We start from the raw sequence: 15,361 nt of genomic DNA, 5'->3' as shown, positions 1-15,361 counted from the left end.
GTGCACAGTGCACAACGAACACTTTCACGACCATGCGACTCACTTGCATCTCTGAGAGATCAGTGGTACCCCCTTGTAATCATCAACTTGACCTCTGGCGACCCAGGTGTTTGTGTGTGACACCCTTTGTACTTGATCGAATGAAACGTCATTGGCACTCTGCGCTTCGACTGAGCTAGCCACGAGCCTACCTTTTCTGCGGGCGCTGGTGTGATCAGGCAAAGCACTAGAGCGCTCGCATGCCTCGAGCGTACCTCGAGGGCAAAGGAGAAAGATGACTGGATGATTGTTTCGTGACATGAGCCTGCAAGCGCTACCTAAAGCTTCTGTGGGCTACTTTGCAACAATGCTCGTGTCTCCCTACCATCTGGAGAGAATGGAAAGCTTAACGCATGCTTCTTGGCGCGTAGTCTTCCAAAGGGCTGGCTACCTCAAGTTGGAAAAGGTGACGCTCTTGGCGTCCAAGCTGAGACCCGTTTTGGGATCGATGCCGTTTGCCCTCATACGTTCTTCGTGCAAGTAGAGTCGAGCTCGGTCGAATGTCTGCCGAAGGAGAGGCGATATAAAGAGCATGAGCAAAGGCTCACGCAACGCGACGATCGATTTGCCCCGCGTGTGGAGAGATGACCAGCGTGGAGATGTGGTGGTATGAGCAGAGCTGATTGTATCGGTCTCCATGCCGATATAATGCTCGTGCCCTAGCTTTGCCCGCAGAGCTTTTTCTTCGGGTGCGCTTCAGAGACTCGATGCGAATCGCCGCGCAGTCTTGAGTAGCTCTTGTTCCGAATGACACACTCACCAATCCACGCGTAGCCATGACTGCTCTGACCTCTGCCGCGTCCACCTCGTCCAGCCCGCTCCTAGAATCTTGATCCCTGACATTCTGTTCCAAGTCGAACCTGTTGCTGCTCAGACCGCTCCTGACTTGAGCGCTCCAATCCGATAATCTCGAATAGCCGCCAGATATGGGAGAGGGACGAGGTGCTTGGAGCAAAGAGGGAAGTCTGTCCACCCAGTCTTCGGGAAGATGGATCAGGAGCGAGGCTCGTTTGATGTACGCCACTGAAGATGCAAGGCAAGGGCGCGCGAGTGAAATCCCATCAGCCAAGGCATCCCTACACGAGACGAAGGGGGGAGCATCATACTCACCCACTATCAGCGTCACTAGTACAAGGGAGTAGATGAAAGTGTACAGCATGATTGATGATCTGTCTGGCCTCTGTGCGTTGGTAGTGACGATGGCTTCCGATCGGCTAGTCTGTGCGCATGCTCGATGTGGCCTTCCGCCTCGAGCTGAAATCTTTGTCGGGGGCAAAATGCTCCCGGAAGGCTATCGATCCTCGCGTAGATCTTGCACTTCTGGCAATGGGGCAATCGCGAGTACCTAGCGATGAAGGTGGCGAAAGAAGAAGGTGAATTGTCGCCCTGCTGCGAGCGGAGAGTCCATGAGTCACGATCAGTCGTGAGTCGTGAGTCGTGAGTCGTCAGTCGCGCTCGGCACATCATCCCCGTCTCAGCGCTGCGCCGCGAGCATCAGCAAGCAGCACAGCATTTTGCGTGGCCATGCAGCATGCATCACATGACGGAACAAAACGCGAGCAATTATTGTGTGAATTTGGGTGTGGCTTGGCTGAGCTTCAATTGTGAATCAAATGCAGTCTAATCTTGTTTTGCGAATATCAAATCAAGTTTGAGTCAACAGTCGAGAGTGTTCAAGTCAAGTCGGAGCGATTGCAGGCGCAATGAAGTCACGTTTTGTGATCGACGTCGCGCCTCGATCGAAGGCACGGTGCTGCCTCGTCTTGGATCAATCCTCCTCCTTGCTCTTCATACACACACACACACACACACACACACACACACATTCTCTCTCTCTCTCTCTCTCTCTCTCTCTCTCTCTCTCTCTCTCTCTCTCTCTCTCTCTCTCTCTCTCTCTCTCTCTCTCTCTCTCTCTCTCACATCGCGGTGACGCCCCCTCCCCCGCTCTGACTCTTCGCAGCACCACCAATCGTGCACGCACCGATCCGACATCCGGCGAGCGAGCAACCAACCCAACGGCAGCCTCTTGGTCCAAATCGCAGCATGTCCAGCTCAGCTCCGCACGTCGTGGCCGGACCATCCATACCAGCCGATTCACAATTGCCAGACATCAGTCACCTGAGTCGCGCTGAGCTGCAACAATTGCTAGGCTCCACGCACAATGGTCAATCCAATGACGATGCGTTTCATAGCTGGGTAGCGCGCAACGTTCCAGCTCTCAAAGCTGCGCAGCAAGAAGAAGAAGCCTTGCTTCGTCGAGCTGAAGAGTTGGCTGAGATCAACATGCAGTTAAAACCCGAGCTCGAAGGATTGAGAAGAGAAACCAAAGAGTACTTTGATGAGGCTAGAAAGCTGGAGTTGGAATGGCCAGAGCTGGAAAGGAGGCAAAGGGAAGCTTACAAGAGGTTTGCACCTTCATCTCTCTTGGCCCTCCTCACCCAATCCACTTCCAAACTGCACGACGAATCGGAATCGCTGGCGGGCGCATTTGTGGAAGGCCTGCCTCTCGACGCTGCTCTGGACGCCTCTTTGAGCTCGACGACTCTCACGCCTGCGAACAGAAACGAAGATCCAGGGACTGCTTTTGTCAGGAGATACCGACAGCTTAGAGCTACCTATCATCGTCAGAACATTGTTGCAGAGCGCTGGACCAGAGGTACCGTGGTGTGGAGGGACGAATGAATGCTCGTCGAAGGTCATCATTATAGCGATGTCGAGGAAAGGGGGACGCATCAGCCCGACAGCGCCAGCAAGACGTGCTTCGGGAATATAGGCCGTGCTGACTGGGCTAGCTGGGCGATGAGGGTGCTGTGGCTTGTGTTATCACAGCACATTGGCACTAGGCGATCTCTGCTTGCCAACGCAAATGATCTAGAGTCTTGGGCTTGAAGGCGGTCTACGCGATCTCGACCTGTCCAGGCTCCGAATCAGACATCCCGACTTGATGTCCCGCAGGCGCTCTCATCTAATGCAACACGGATGCTGGCAGGGGAATACAAAATCCAAGGGCGCGCATACATGGGCTAGTCGTGGCATCGAGCAGAACCACATGGCAAGGGAGAGGAAGCTGGTCCGTGAACGGCTCGTCTGCTCATGGCTCAAATGACGAAAGCAGGAGAGGGGCCTTGCCATATCTTTGCATCGCACCTCTGCAAACCAATCTGCTACTAGGCAACGGCAGCGACGATCCAGGCTATCGCTCTAGCAGCAGCGCGGAAGCCTAGCTGTCGTTCACGAATCGCTGCATGATGTGCGGAGGCACGATGGAACGACAAGTTATATGAGCTGTTGATGATCCGCTCGGCCAATCCTTTTCGCATCTCCTTGTATTCACAACTCGCATGCATTGGATGTTCGCGAACCACAACGTCATCTGCTGCCGTGAGAGGCCGAGGCTTTGCATCGCATGCACTCTTCACTTCACACTCGCAAATTTTCCGACTCACCAGCATTCCAAGGAGAGGATTTTGATTGTACTGTGAATCCGATGGACGGCTGAGCATTTCATTTACCCTTTTGGATGGTCTGTTGCATGCAGCTTGACTCACACAGTCGAAGTGCACTCATGTCGTCATTTTGTATTCGCCATTGTGAATCACGATTGTCGCTATTGTGACTACTACTTGTGACGCGACGGTATAGCCACGCGCTCAAGCCAAGCCTCGCGTACCCCTGTAAGTGAGAGACACCGAAGTCACGAGTGTGAGCGACATGATCGACCACACGACCGCGCCTTGGACGCGCATGGCTCAGTACAGTCACGAGTGGTGAGTGTGTCTGCTGCAGGAAGCAAGTGGAGAACTCGCAACTGCATGCGAATGCCTGTGCTGCTGCTGCTGCGCTTTCTTTTCTCTTCATCTGCTCGGCTGCTTTGATTGATGGATTGGTCGATCCACCTCCGTCGACCTCTTTCATGGCGAGTATTTGTGCTCTCACACTGGCAACTCGACACCTTCACCACTTGCCATTGCGCCACGCTCGCCTCTCACGACTCCTTTCCGCGGTCTCAATTCAAGTCCATCCCCCAAATCTGCATGCAGCGGCAGGCTTCGAGTGCGAAGCTCATTTCACTCGGGGCTATACACTAGCTGCACAATTGCTGCTACGGTACTGTGACCAGCGAAAAAGGGGATAATCCGCACACTTGCGCTATACCACCCTATTCAGTCTCTCGTCACTCGCCCAGTCTCACTCTCGATAATCACGTGTATTCAATCAGGTTTGAGGACCATTTAGATATTTTACCGACTGGCTCCCCCGCCCTTCCCCCCCAACGAGGTGACCAAGCTCGTATGCGCAGCGCTGACATCATCGACACTCCATCAAACACGGCAAGGTCACCACGAGCGCTTCGGCGTTCATCTGGGTGTACCGCTGCATGAATCGACAAGAGCGTTAGAGGCGCCTCTTTAGGTCTCTGGCTACAGAGCTACACGCCACGCCAGCTCATCATTGCCGTATATCCCAAGCTTTCGAAGCTGCGCACATCCAAGAGGAAACTGCATAGATATAGGCTGCACTTTCTGCAACTTCTGCTTCATTGGCTCATCCGGCCCATACAACACCCTTCTTGTAAGCTCCTCGCCAGCAAAGCGGGGCGCGGATCAACCTAGCACGTCCATTCGAATCGAGCACGCGCGAACATGCCCTTCTCGGACTCTCTTGACCAATCGCAGAGCTCTCAAGAAGCCTCGAAATCTTCAGCTCTCCCTTCAGACCCTCGACCCAGCACATCCGCTCCCACTCTTGCGCCTTCCGCCTTCAATGCGTTCTACACCAACATACGCTCGCACCTGTCGCTCGACCCGACTTGGTCCGCCGTTCAAGAACGTGTCCTCTTGGAGCCCTTCTCCTACCTGGCCTCCAATCCCGGCAAGGAGATACGCGGAAAACTCATCGATGCTTTCAATTGCTGGCTGAGACTGCCGGAGGAGAAGCTGGGTATAGTGAAGGATGTGGTGGGCAGGCTGCACACGGCCAGTCTTCTGTGAGTTGCACAGGCAGTCGCAGCGCTCACCTGGCGGCCTTGTACATTGCGATCTGCATCTCGTAGGCTCATCAAGTTCTCAACTTTCTCGCTGCGGCAGCATGGATGATGTGGAGGACAATTCGGACTTGAGAAGAGGAATTCCCGTAGCGCACAAAATCTACGGAGTACCTCAGACGATCAACACGGCCAATTACGTCTACTTTCAAGCTTTCAGTTTGATCTTCTCCATGGGCACACCTTCATCCTCGCGCGTCAGCGTGGAAAGGCTCGTCAATGATGAGCTGATGAATCTGCATCGAGGACAAGGGTTGGACCTTTTTTGGCGAGACGCTTTGATCTGTCCAACAGAGGAGGAGTACGTAGATATGGTCAACAACAAGACTGGCGGTCTGCTTCGCATCGCTGCAAAGCTCATGATGGCACATAGTGGCCTGTACGCAGACTCAGAGAGCGCAACAAACGCCCAGCACAGCGCTCCTGATCTCTTGCCGCTTGTCAACCTCATCGGACTGCTCTTTCAGATCAGGGACGATTACATGAATCTGCAATCCGCAGCGTACGCTTCCAACAAGGGTTTTGCGGAGGATCTTACGGAAGGGAAGTTCAGCTTTCCCCTCATACATGGCATTCGCGCTTCTGCCTCTGATTTGGACCAGTCGCAGGAGCGAACGCACGCCCCTCCTTCCACACCCGCCCATCTTCCAAGGCCGGGCATTTCCCCCGTAAACAGCGCATCGAACGTTCGCAAGACGTCACCGCCAAGCAGACCCAGCACTTTGTCCAGTCCAGAGACGGTCCCTCCCAATCGACGTCTCTTGTCCATACTTGCTCAAAGACCGTCAGACGAGGCTACGAAGCGGTACGCCGTCCATTACCTCAAAGACGTCACTCGTTCCTTCCACTACACCATCGGCATCATGCATCACCTGGACGGTGTCGTCGGTGAGGAGATCGACAAGGTGGAGGCGGTCCTTGGACAGAATCCGGCTTTGAGGTCCATCTGCCTCGCCTTGCGAGCTGGCTGGTGGGGTGCAGATGGAGGAGACGAAAAGTGGGCGTCGGGCGCGAGTTGAGAGAGAGACAGCAGGCGGAAAGGCGAGGTGCTGTGTTTGCTGCTGCCTTCGGCTTATCTAGACGTGCTCATCCAACCCTGTAAAACAGTCACAGAATGAAGTCCCGAGCAAAGACGTCCCTGTATGCGACTGATTAGCCTCCACGTCTGTGCTGGGGTCGCACACGTCGTCAATTGCAAACTCGTCGCCATGCGATCGCATTCGAGAATTGGGTGCAAGCAGAAGGAAGACGGGAGGAGGCGGTGACACAATGCAACCTGCGCTATCAATATGCGCATGAAAACGTTTGGCGGCGTGGACAGGAAAAAGACAAAAGGGCTCTGTTGTGTGATCCTTCACTCCAGCGCGAAGTGGTCGGCAAAGTGTTGCAAGGTTGGCAGACCGCGTCTATGCAGAGCGATGGAAGGAAGTCGGCTGCGGTGGAACGTGCACATCGTAATCCATCAAGGTCAGTCTATGTGCAACTGTCCCCTCGAGAATACTCGCTCACCAAATGATGACGGCATGCGCTGCAAAAGAGGCAGAATGCGCGCATTCAATTCCAAGATCATTTGGGGCTCCTCCCAGGGACTGAGCGCGTGCTTAAAGACTCACTGTTTGTCACGCCATCAATGTAGATGCGATGTTTACGCAGATGGGGAAGCACTTTGGGATCGTTGAGCGTCTTGCACATCCTGAGCTGGGCAGCAGACAGGGCAGGAGACTTGCGCTTGCCTTCTGGTAAAGCCACCTGGAACGTTGAAGGGTGAGCGTCGAGCTCGTAACGCTTCGCAGCCTCGCTTCGAAACTGCGTTGGTTGTTCGACTGCGCCATTTGAGTTTGCCCGTGCGAGGAGTTGCGTGCTTGTCGTTGCAGAAGAATTCGCCGAGTCTTCACCAACATTTTCCTCCGCGACTTCTCTGACTTTTCTCCTCAACAACAACTCCGCCCAGCTCTTCTGCGGATCCTCATCCGGTTCTTTGCCCTCCCTCCACCTCTCCTGCATCCTCTTGACTCGTTTAGAGCTCCTCCTGCTCTCTCGAGCAAATCTGAAAAGCACCAAGCAAAGGAAAGTAGGAAAAAGAACCGGAAGGAAGATGAAGATAACGTAGTTGAGAGGTCGAGGCATCGGATACCTGTTCGGATTCAGGAAGATTGGAAACGTCTTTGGAAAAAGCCGCAGGGACCAAGGCCTGCTCTTCCTTTCGCCGTCAGCGGGAGGCTTGACGCCGGTGATGAGGATCGGGTACTGCGCATCGAGCGAGCTGGCGCATGCGCGGTCGATGCTCAGAGTAAGCGAGAAGCAATGTTGAGTAGCAAACTCTACCTATCGTACTCACACCTCGCACTCGCCGTTCCACTCATCGAGCACATCCCAGGGCTCGATCAAGCCCGACCGGCTCGGCACAGTCATATCATTGACAGCATTTGCGTAAAAGTCGATCTTGCGGAATTTTTGCAAGCCTCGAATGAATGCGCTGCTGGGGTCGCTGAGCGCTTCAATCACCCCTCTTGCTTGTGCGTTGCTGGAATGCTTGACAAGCGGAGTCGCGATTGCGTCCTCTTCCCAGCCGGAATCCAGATTGTACTAGTCGAAGCATCGAAACGCGAAGAAGACTGCACTTAGACGGCATTCAAGGCCAAGCACAGGGAGGTAACCTAAAGGCAGTCATTATCGACTCACCAACTGCCGACCAGTACGTCCCAACAATCTACCGCCAATGTAGTTGGCCAGCCTGCCAAAGGATGATCCAGCAGGAGGAATGCCAAGATGCGGTGTGGCAAAAGTGGCAAAGTTGATGGCTTCTACCGCTTTCGGCCCGGTGAAGAAGCCGGAAGCTTCCAATTGGCCGACGACGAAGCGCGCGGTGAGGCCGCCGAGAGAGTAGCCGAGCTGGTATGGCCAAGTGTAAAGGTCGTAGCAAGGGTCAGCTTGGATGTTTGAGCAATTCCTCGCGCAAGTCTGCCATGACTCACGATGCTGATCAGCCTGACCTCTGAGCCAATCGATTCAAGGCGCTTGATCTCGCGTTTGATCTTGATCAGGGACGTCAAGAATGGGGCAAGTGTGAATCAGCGCAACGAACATCCGCCTGCGTCCTTGGCGGCGAACTAGTAGCTCATCAAGAGTATCGACAGCCACAAACTTCTCCTGCGATGCATGCATCCAGCTGTTCTCTCGCCAATGACCACACCAACACGCACCTCGATGATGACGCGTTCTGCAATCCAATCGATTCCATCATATGTCCCCGCACCTTCGCTCGTCGCCGTGTTCAGAATGACCATCGCAGGTCTCTGGCCACCCGCTTGCTGAGCCAGAGCTTGCGATTCGGCAATCGCACCTTCTAACCACCTTCTACCGCTCGTGACCGATGCCGTATCGCTTGCCTTTGTGGAGGTGGTCGTTGCAGAGGCGGATCTGGACAGCGCCGGAGAAGGATGACCGGATGTCGGCTTTTTGCTGCCCTCTTTGGCATCGGCGGCTTCAGCGTCCGCCTCTCGAGGTGAGAATTCGCCAGCATGCCGTGCTTTGAGTATTTTGAGTAGAGACTTCAAGTTTGCTGGAGCTCCCCAAAGTCCATGAATGGCTACGACCAGGTGGACCTTCTTGTTTGCTCGCTCGCCCTCCACTCGAGGCACGGATGCTCCAGCGGCGTCCGGATCAGCGGAAGTGGATGCTTCGGAGGAAGATGAAGGCATTTTGATCTCGTCGAGTATGGACGGAGCTGCCGATCGACCAGCTCAATGGAAAGGCTGATCTGAGCAGTCGCTTGTGCGAGGAGAGGAAGCAGAGATCAAACGTGAATGAGCACGTCGATCTGCAATCGCGTTCGGCAGCTGCTCAATCGTGAAAGCGTAGCGTGGGTGCGTGCGCTTGATTGATGCAGCTGACGTACGCAACACCGGCAAGCCCCTGCCGCTTGCCCGTATGCAGGAGATTTGGGTGAGCAGAATCAGAATGCCGTTGATTGCTACGATGCGCGACGAACACCAGAGTCATCGCCCAGGGACATCGCAATTGATTCGTGATTGGGCCTGCCCTGCTCTTCATCATCACCTCTCAGCTGGGAGCATCATGTACCACGCGATCAGTCTGGAGAGTGCGCGCCGTACACAGCATCAGATGGCACGCTCTGAAGACAAAAGACAATGAAGATACATGCATTAGTCATCAAGCACCTTCACACCTCCATGAACAGCTGGCGGGCCGGCGCAGCATCATCTATGATCGAGCCCTCTGCTTCGCTCTTCTTTCCTTCAGCCGATTCCTGCGCGACTCGCAGCGGCAATTCGTCGCTTCCATCCCTAAATAGACTCGTAGTCCACTTTGGATACACGCGTTTGTACAAATTGAGCAGAATCGTGTCTGTGACATGGGAAAACGAAGCGGACAGCGTCAGCTTGCAAAAGCCACGCAGTGCTGAGACAGCAGAGATGCCACTCACCCATCTGATTGATGGGACCAGAAAAGTGAGCTTTGAAAAGACCGTGTGTGCCCAGACTTTCGGTGATATGACCTGTCTTTCCGTATTTGGTGTGAAGCTCGAGCGGTTTGAAGTAGTGAACGTCGTCTGCGAGATGAAGCAAGTTGTCAGGTGTTTGCAACAAGGGCCCCTTCGGAGATCACAGGTACCCACTGGCGTTGAAGAACATCCACTTGATGACGCTGCTCTTTCTGTGTACTTTATAGGGCGAACCTGTGAGGCAAATGCGCTTCGTGTTGATTCTGGTTGGTCCAGCATCCAACAGATTTCCACTGCCTACGAGCCAAGGCATCTGTCGAGCGCCCACGCCTCTCTGATCGTGCCCGAAAGTACCATCTTCAGACCTCTCCCTCAGCAAAATCGCAGGTACGTTTGCACTGCCGAACGTGATGGGTCCGAAGACGGTGCCTACGGACGTGGCCCCAGGACCTGAACGCAAGAATCTCTCAAACTTGTGCACGTTATTGGAGCCCCGTTGACCATTGTTTGCGGGATTATGCTGGCTAAAGATGGGCTGCACTCGCATCCTCCGCGGTCCAAGACAAAGTAGGAGTGGATCCTGCAGGTGCGAGCGAGAGACAGAGTCAGCCTGCAGTCCATGTGACGCTCATCGCCTCGAAGTCGCTTACTTTGGACTTGACCGGCTCTTCATACTCTGTGTTTCGCGACACCGTAAAGTTGAGCACGCTTGTCTTGTGCTCATGTCTAAGTAGACCAAAAAGCACCATGGCCGACTGATCTTCTCCGGAGCTCAGCACTCCATCAACGACTGCTCCTGCTCGAATGGCTGCTTGCAGCGGAACGTTCTCAATGACCACTCGAACTCTATGTCCCATAGCAACGCCCTCCTCCAGCGCCTCGCCTTCCACTCTTCTCCTCGTCTTTCTAAAAGAGTCGAATTGGAAGATTTTGGCATATTCGGACGGCAGATCCTCATACGGATCCCACTCTGACGTTCTCATCGATTTGAGCCCTCTATATCTGGCAAAGCGTTGCCTTGCAGGGATGTGGACAGGAGTGTCAACCTCGTCTGGAAACTCCAAGTCCTCATCCTCTGCCTTTCGTCGCTCCCTTTCAGCTGCTCGTCCTGCTTGATAAGCCTCAAATGAAGCCATGTCAATGTCGTCCATGTCGGATGTGACTTCCTCGTCAGACACTCCATCGAAGTCAGCGCTGGGATCAGCAGGCTCAGCACCTTCTCGATTTGCTGCGACATCGTTCATGGCTTCATCGATACTGCCCTCCTCCTCCTCCTCCTCGTCTTCGTCATCGTCGTCGTCGTCGTCGTCTATTATCCAAGCAGCCTGGAACCGTTTCCGCTCTCGCTCTTCCTTGCTGAGTGCCATACCCTTGCCTGGAACGGCAGACTTGATGATCGCCTTTGGAGTAGTTCCTGGAAGAGCATCGGGCACCTCAGCGAATCTGACACCCGATGTAGCGCTCTGCTCCAGATCGGCAGACGATACCGCATGCTGCATCTCCTCCGCAGTGGGCCAAGTCTGCTCATTTTCCATGTCGTCTGGTTCGTTCTCTGAAATGAGCTCGTCCGCATAGCCTTCTTCCCTGTCGTCGAGCACCTCTGTCTCTTCCTTTGCCTCTGCAGCATCCGTCATCTCCACATCGCCGCCTTTGCGGGCCTTGTGAGCGTGCTTGTGCGTTGCATTGACGTGGGGTGCACTCTCGATCCTTCGGATCACAAAGTCGCCAAAGTCCGGCAAGTGCACCAGCCTCTGCGCCGAAAGTGGCGCACCCCTGACCCATGTCTCCACACTGAGATTTCCCCGCTGCGCTTCCGATTCAAGCAATGCCTCGGAAGTCGATGCTAACCAGGATGCCTGTTCGACGATACCCCAGCTCCTTGCTTCTCTCCACGCTGCCCTTCGTGGTGTAGAAGTGGCCAAGGTCCTGATGAGCGAAGATCTGTCCGACTTCTCGTCCAGGGCGTGAATCTTGTCCAAACCAGGCGCAAAGTACCTCGCGAAGCTGAGCAAGCTGCTCCTCGCAGCCTGAACCGCTCTCATCCTAGGCCCAGCTTTGAGCGCGGAAACCTCGTCGGATGTAAGCGTCGGCACAGCGGCAAGAACGGAGGGCAGGCCTTGCGCTTGCATGATGCGAAGAGCCAGCTCGCCCCATGAACCTGGATCGATGGAAGTGCTGGGTGACAGCACAAAGATGACGAAATCTGCGCATTGCGCCAAGTCCAGCAAGGGATACAGAGCTCCGTAAGCAGGAGCGTGCAATTGAAGCTTCGTCCGAAATCGAGGCACGCTGCGCGTATGCAAGGCAAAGGTGAGATGGACGGCGTCAGATGAAAGTCGCAGAGCTTCAAGGGTACGAGCATGCGCTTGCGCACTCGTCCACTCACTCGTACTCGACCATTCGTCGCTGAGCGCTGTGCGCGCCTTCTCCGATGGCTTTCAAGTCGTCTTCCTCCCCCGCAACAGCTTCAAGCTGCTTGATGCACTGCCAAGCATCCACATCATGACTCAGGCTAGCGAAGACGACAGTCCTTGGAGCGCCTTTTGGTCCGCTGAACATTCTCTTTGCTTCGATCAGAGCCCGCCTCTTGTTATCCGCCACATCCTTTGCTCTCCTCTTTCTCACATCCTTTGCATGTTGACCGGTCCTAGCGCCACTACTGCCAGCAGAGAAGGGCGATTGCTTCACAGAACGCGTGGTGGTGCCGATTCCGGCTTCTGACCCCGTTCTGCCTTTCGCGCGTGCTTTAAGCTCTCCTTTGGATGCGTGTCGTCGTCCGAACGCCTTGTGCTTCTGCTTCAGCACGGATCGATGATGGTGTCCCTGCTGTGGAGGCGCCATGCTGGCGAATGAGGGGTGCTCTGTGGGCGTGGCACTGGCTGTTGCAACACCCTCTGTGCTCTTTGAAGGGCTCAAAGAATGATTGCTTGGTGCGATGGTCCCAGCTCTCGAGGTGCAGACACGAGTCACGAATCAAGCAGGAGGAAGAAGCTCGACAAATCCACCGCGTTACGTACCCAAGCGGTCGCCTCGTTCAAGTTTTGTGGAACTCTTGACTCTTGACTCTTGACTCAAAATTCTTGATACGAAATGAGTCACGTGCTTCATTCGGTTGTCGGCCGATAGCTGCTGCGAGAGGGAAATAGCAAAATGGCGCTAATTTTAGCGTGCCCACCAGCAGCTGATGCTGCAGCAGTCATCACAGTCGTGAGTATGCTGCATCGATCCGATCACCGCGTAAGAGCACGCGCTGCGTTTCCCGCCGCGCGCCGAGCATATGTGCCGCATGTGTTCGCGTACGCCGTACGCACGGGCTCCGTTTGGAGGGGGATACGAGCGTGTGAGGGTGTGAGTGCGCCTGCAAGTGAATTCCTATATAGCCATCATGTCCATCTGCATCCGATCCTTGCAGCATGAACAGAGCATCCACGGCCACCCACTCAGCCAATCCTTCAGCATTCTTGCTCAGACGCTGGCCGATCGCTGATCCATCGACCTTCCCTCACCAGCGCATACACGCAGTTCTTCGTGTCGAATCCGCGCCCATCCACCTCGAGCCGAGCGAGCGCAACACACGAGACGAGATAAACTGTCACATTGCTGACTCTTGACCTTCCGCAAGAGGAGCTTCGACCAGCGTCTGTAAGCCTACGCGAGCGTTCCAGCTTGCTTCTACCGCACGATGATGGCATCGGGAGGTAGCATCACCAGCGTCACTCCGAGCGGCACAGGCGCTCCCACACCTGCGTCCTCAAACGCCGGCGGCACCGCTACGCGCAAATTGAGCGGCCGATATGCGCTGAACGATTTCTCCATCGAGAGGACTTTGGGGACGGGATCGTTCGGAAGAGTGCATCTTGTCAGATCCAGGCATAATCTGAGGTTCTACGCTGTCAAGGTGAGTCTGAAAGGCGAGCGAACTGGAAGGAAGCGACAGCGTGCGACCAGCCTAAATAGCAGGCATTTCAGATGGACTTCAATGTAGAGCCTCTCAGGAACAGCGCTATTGAGAGACAATGGAAGGGAAGACGCTGTGCTCGCTCGGAACCAGCGAAGCTGACATTATCCACCGAACTTCTTGCGTCTGCCTGTTCCCTCTTGTCACCCTTGTGATAGGTGCTGCGGAAGGAGCAAGTCGTCCGCATGAAGCAAGTTGAGCACACAAACAGCGAGCGAGCAGTGTTGGAAGTGGTACGACATCCCTTCCTGGTCAATCTGTGGGGCACTTTTGCGGACCCTACCTTCCTCTACATGGTCATGGATTTCGTCCCCGGCGGAGAGCTCTTCACGCTCCTGAGGAAATCGCAACGGTTCCCCCATCCAGTGGCCAAATTCTACGCAGCAGAGGTCGCTCTGGCCATCGACTATTTGCACCAAAATGGTTTCGTGTACAGAGACTTGAAACCGGAAAACATTCTGCTGAGCGCTGATGGCCACTTGAAGATCACCGACTTCGGATTCGCGAAGTATGTTCCAGATGTTACTTGGACCTTGTGCGGTGAGTCACAGGGAGGGGAAGCTTAGGCCCTTTTGGTCGCTGCGAGATGTACAGGATCCGTCGTGCTGATGATCTTGCATCTCACATTCCTCGCTCTGATGGACCATCGAGCAGGTACTCCGGACTACCTCGCACCGGAGATCGTGTCTTCCAAGGGTTACAACAAGTCGGTCGATTGGTGGGCACTTGGTGTGCTACTGTTCGAAATGCTCGTAAGTGACTCACATCCGCAAGCGGTATGCTTGTTTGTCTCAGGTGTCCGATGAGCTGACTGGAGTTTCGATGGCTCTCTTTGCGTCTTGTATCTTTCCAGGCTGGGTTAGTCGCATTCGGATTTGCAGCTTCTTGCTTTCGCTGCATCTATGCTGACCCTCGGAACCCTGAAACCGTCCTTCTTCCTCCTCCAAAGTCACCCGCCATTCTTCACTGAGGATGGAAATCCGATCAAGCTGTACGAGAAGATTATCGCATGTAAAGTGCGGTACCCGCCGTACTTTGAAGCAGCAGCAAAGTGAGTGCGCAATGGCGAGTCTTGGTCGTTTGCGTCCACGTCATTGAGCGTTGCCCCCTCGTCTCGCTCACAGAGATCTCCTGAAGAATCTCCTGACTGCGGACCTCACTAAGAGATTTGGCAATTTGCATCGAGGCGCGCAGGACATTTTCGGGCACATGTGGTTTGACGAGGTCGATTGGGACAGGCTGTATAGAAGAGAGATACCCGCTCCTTACTTGCCTACTGTCACGGCCGACGGAGACGCTTCGCAGTTCGAAAGGTGAGTGACAATTTGGATCTATTGTCGAGCTTATGATGGATTCTCAAATATCCACCCTTGATACCGGCCCATGTCAGATATCCCGAAAACGATTTGGCAGAATATCAAATGCACGAAGCGCCAGATGTCTTTGGTCACTTGTTCCCCGAGTTCTGAGGCTTGGCCAGACTCCTGCTCAGCCCACTCATGCCACACCGAAGTGTTTTGTCCTTCGGTTGCCCCTTCTTGATGACATGCTCTTGTTATATCATCGCATCATCGCATTTTGAACGGTCCGTATCATCTCGTGAGCTACTGTCTTACCGCCTGCAGTCGAGGCCGACCAGGGCGCACCTCGACAATAGACATTCAGACGAGACTCAAGCTCATTCTTAGGGTGGATAGCTGTGTATTTGATGAGGTGGGTTTGTGCTGGAGAGTCCGATGGCATGCAACTTGTGCGACACGACGAACCAGATGAGACTACTTGGGCCGACACTTGCGATGGACGACTTCTTGTAAAGCAAAAGGTCGACGAGGTGATATGCGTCGAGTCCGCGCTG

The 15,361-nt window shown here is 54.5% G+C and overlaps 6 protein-coding genes across 6 annotated transcripts; 3 read left to right on the top strand and 3 right to left on the bottom strand.

Moving 5' to 3' along the window:
• Window positions 1-403: 403 nt before the first annotated feature.
• IE81DRAFT_304346 (hypothetical protein) lies at window positions 404-1,463 on the bottom strand. Its single transcript, XM_025512296.1, has 3 exons — window positions 1,150-1,463; window positions 800-1,062; window positions 404-543 (listed from the first exon to the last, which is right to left on the bottom strand). The coding sequence occupies exons 1-3, from the start codon at window positions 1,196-1,198 to the stop codon at window positions 427-429; spliced, it is 429 nt and encodes a 142-aa protein (XP_025368180.1). The 5' UTR covers window positions 1,199-1,463; the 3' UTR covers window positions 404-426.
• A 237-nt stretch (window positions 1,464-1,700) lies between these two features.
• Window positions 1,701-2,852, top strand: IE81DRAFT_197340 (hypothetical protein). The gene has a single exon (XM_025510848.1). The coding sequence runs from the start codon at window positions 2,083-2,085 to the stop codon at window positions 2,719-2,721; it is 639 nt and encodes a 212-aa protein (XP_025368179.1). The 5' UTR covers window positions 1,701-2,082; the 3' UTR covers window positions 2,722-2,852.
• Window positions 2,853-4,428: 1,576 nt separating this feature from the next.
• IE81DRAFT_197312 (terpenoid synthase) lies at window positions 4,429-6,129 on the top strand. The gene is made up of 2 exons (XM_025510847.1): window positions 4,429-5,026; window positions 5,127-6,129. Exons 1-2 carry the CDS (start codon window positions 4,683-4,685, stop codon window positions 6,100-6,102), a joined length of 1,320 nt encoding a protein of 439 aa, XP_025368178.1. The 5' UTR covers window positions 4,429-4,682; the 3' UTR covers window positions 6,103-6,129.
• A 261-nt stretch (window positions 6,130-6,390) lies between these two features.
• Window positions 6,391-8,914, bottom strand: IE81DRAFT_367828 (DUF676-domain-containing protein). The gene is made up of 7 exons (XM_025517108.1): window positions 8,287-8,914; window positions 8,059-8,118; window positions 7,766-7,975; window positions 7,422-7,669; window positions 6,697-7,346; window positions 6,593-6,611; window positions 6,391-6,516 (listed from the first exon to the last, which is right to left on the bottom strand). The coding sequence occupies exons 1-7, from the start codon at window positions 8,782-8,784 to the stop codon at window positions 6,438-6,440; spliced, it is 1,764 nt and encodes a 587-aa protein (XP_025368177.1). The 5' UTR covers window positions 8,785-8,914; the 3' UTR covers window positions 6,391-6,437.
• A 314-nt stretch (window positions 8,915-9,228) lies between these two features.
• IE81DRAFT_315830 (DUF663-domain-containing protein) lies at window positions 9,229-12,540 on the bottom strand. Its single transcript, XM_025512542.1, has 5 exons — window positions 11,935-12,540; window positions 10,199-11,837; window positions 9,723-10,128; window positions 9,531-9,656; window positions 9,229-9,451 (listed from the first exon to the last, which is right to left on the bottom strand). The coding sequence occupies exons 1-5, from the start codon at window positions 12,387-12,389 to the stop codon at window positions 9,267-9,269; spliced, it is 2,811 nt and encodes a 936-aa protein (XP_025368176.1). The 5' UTR covers window positions 12,390-12,540; the 3' UTR covers window positions 9,229-9,266.
• A 394-nt stretch (window positions 12,541-12,934) lies between these two features.
• IE81DRAFT_325018 (protein kinase A catalytic subunit) lies at window positions 12,935-15,173 on the top strand. Its single transcript, XM_025514391.1, has 7 exons — window positions 12,935-13,446; window positions 13,665-14,046; window positions 14,161-14,258; window positions 14,313-14,316; window positions 14,455-14,557; window positions 14,631-14,819; window positions 14,897-15,173. Exons 1-7 carry the CDS (start codon window positions 13,231-13,233, stop codon window positions 14,973-14,975), a joined length of 1,071 nt encoding a protein of 356 aa, XP_025368175.1. The 5' UTR covers window positions 12,935-13,230; the 3' UTR covers window positions 14,976-15,173.
• Window positions 15,174-15,361: the final 188 nt, after the last annotated feature.

Source organism: Ceraceosorus guamensis (genome assembly GCF_003144195.1).
Source record: "Ceraceosorus guamensis strain MCA 4658 unplaced genomic scaffold IE81scaffold_51, whole genome shotgun sequence".
In the NCBI taxonomy this organism is placed as follows: Eukaryota; Fungi; Basidiomycota; class Exobasidiomycetes; order Ceraceosorales; family Ceraceosoraceae; genus Ceraceosorus; species Ceraceosorus guamensis.
The sequence above is the reverse complement of the archived record's forward strand: the minus strand, read 5'-3'. Positions and strand labels throughout refer to the sequence as shown.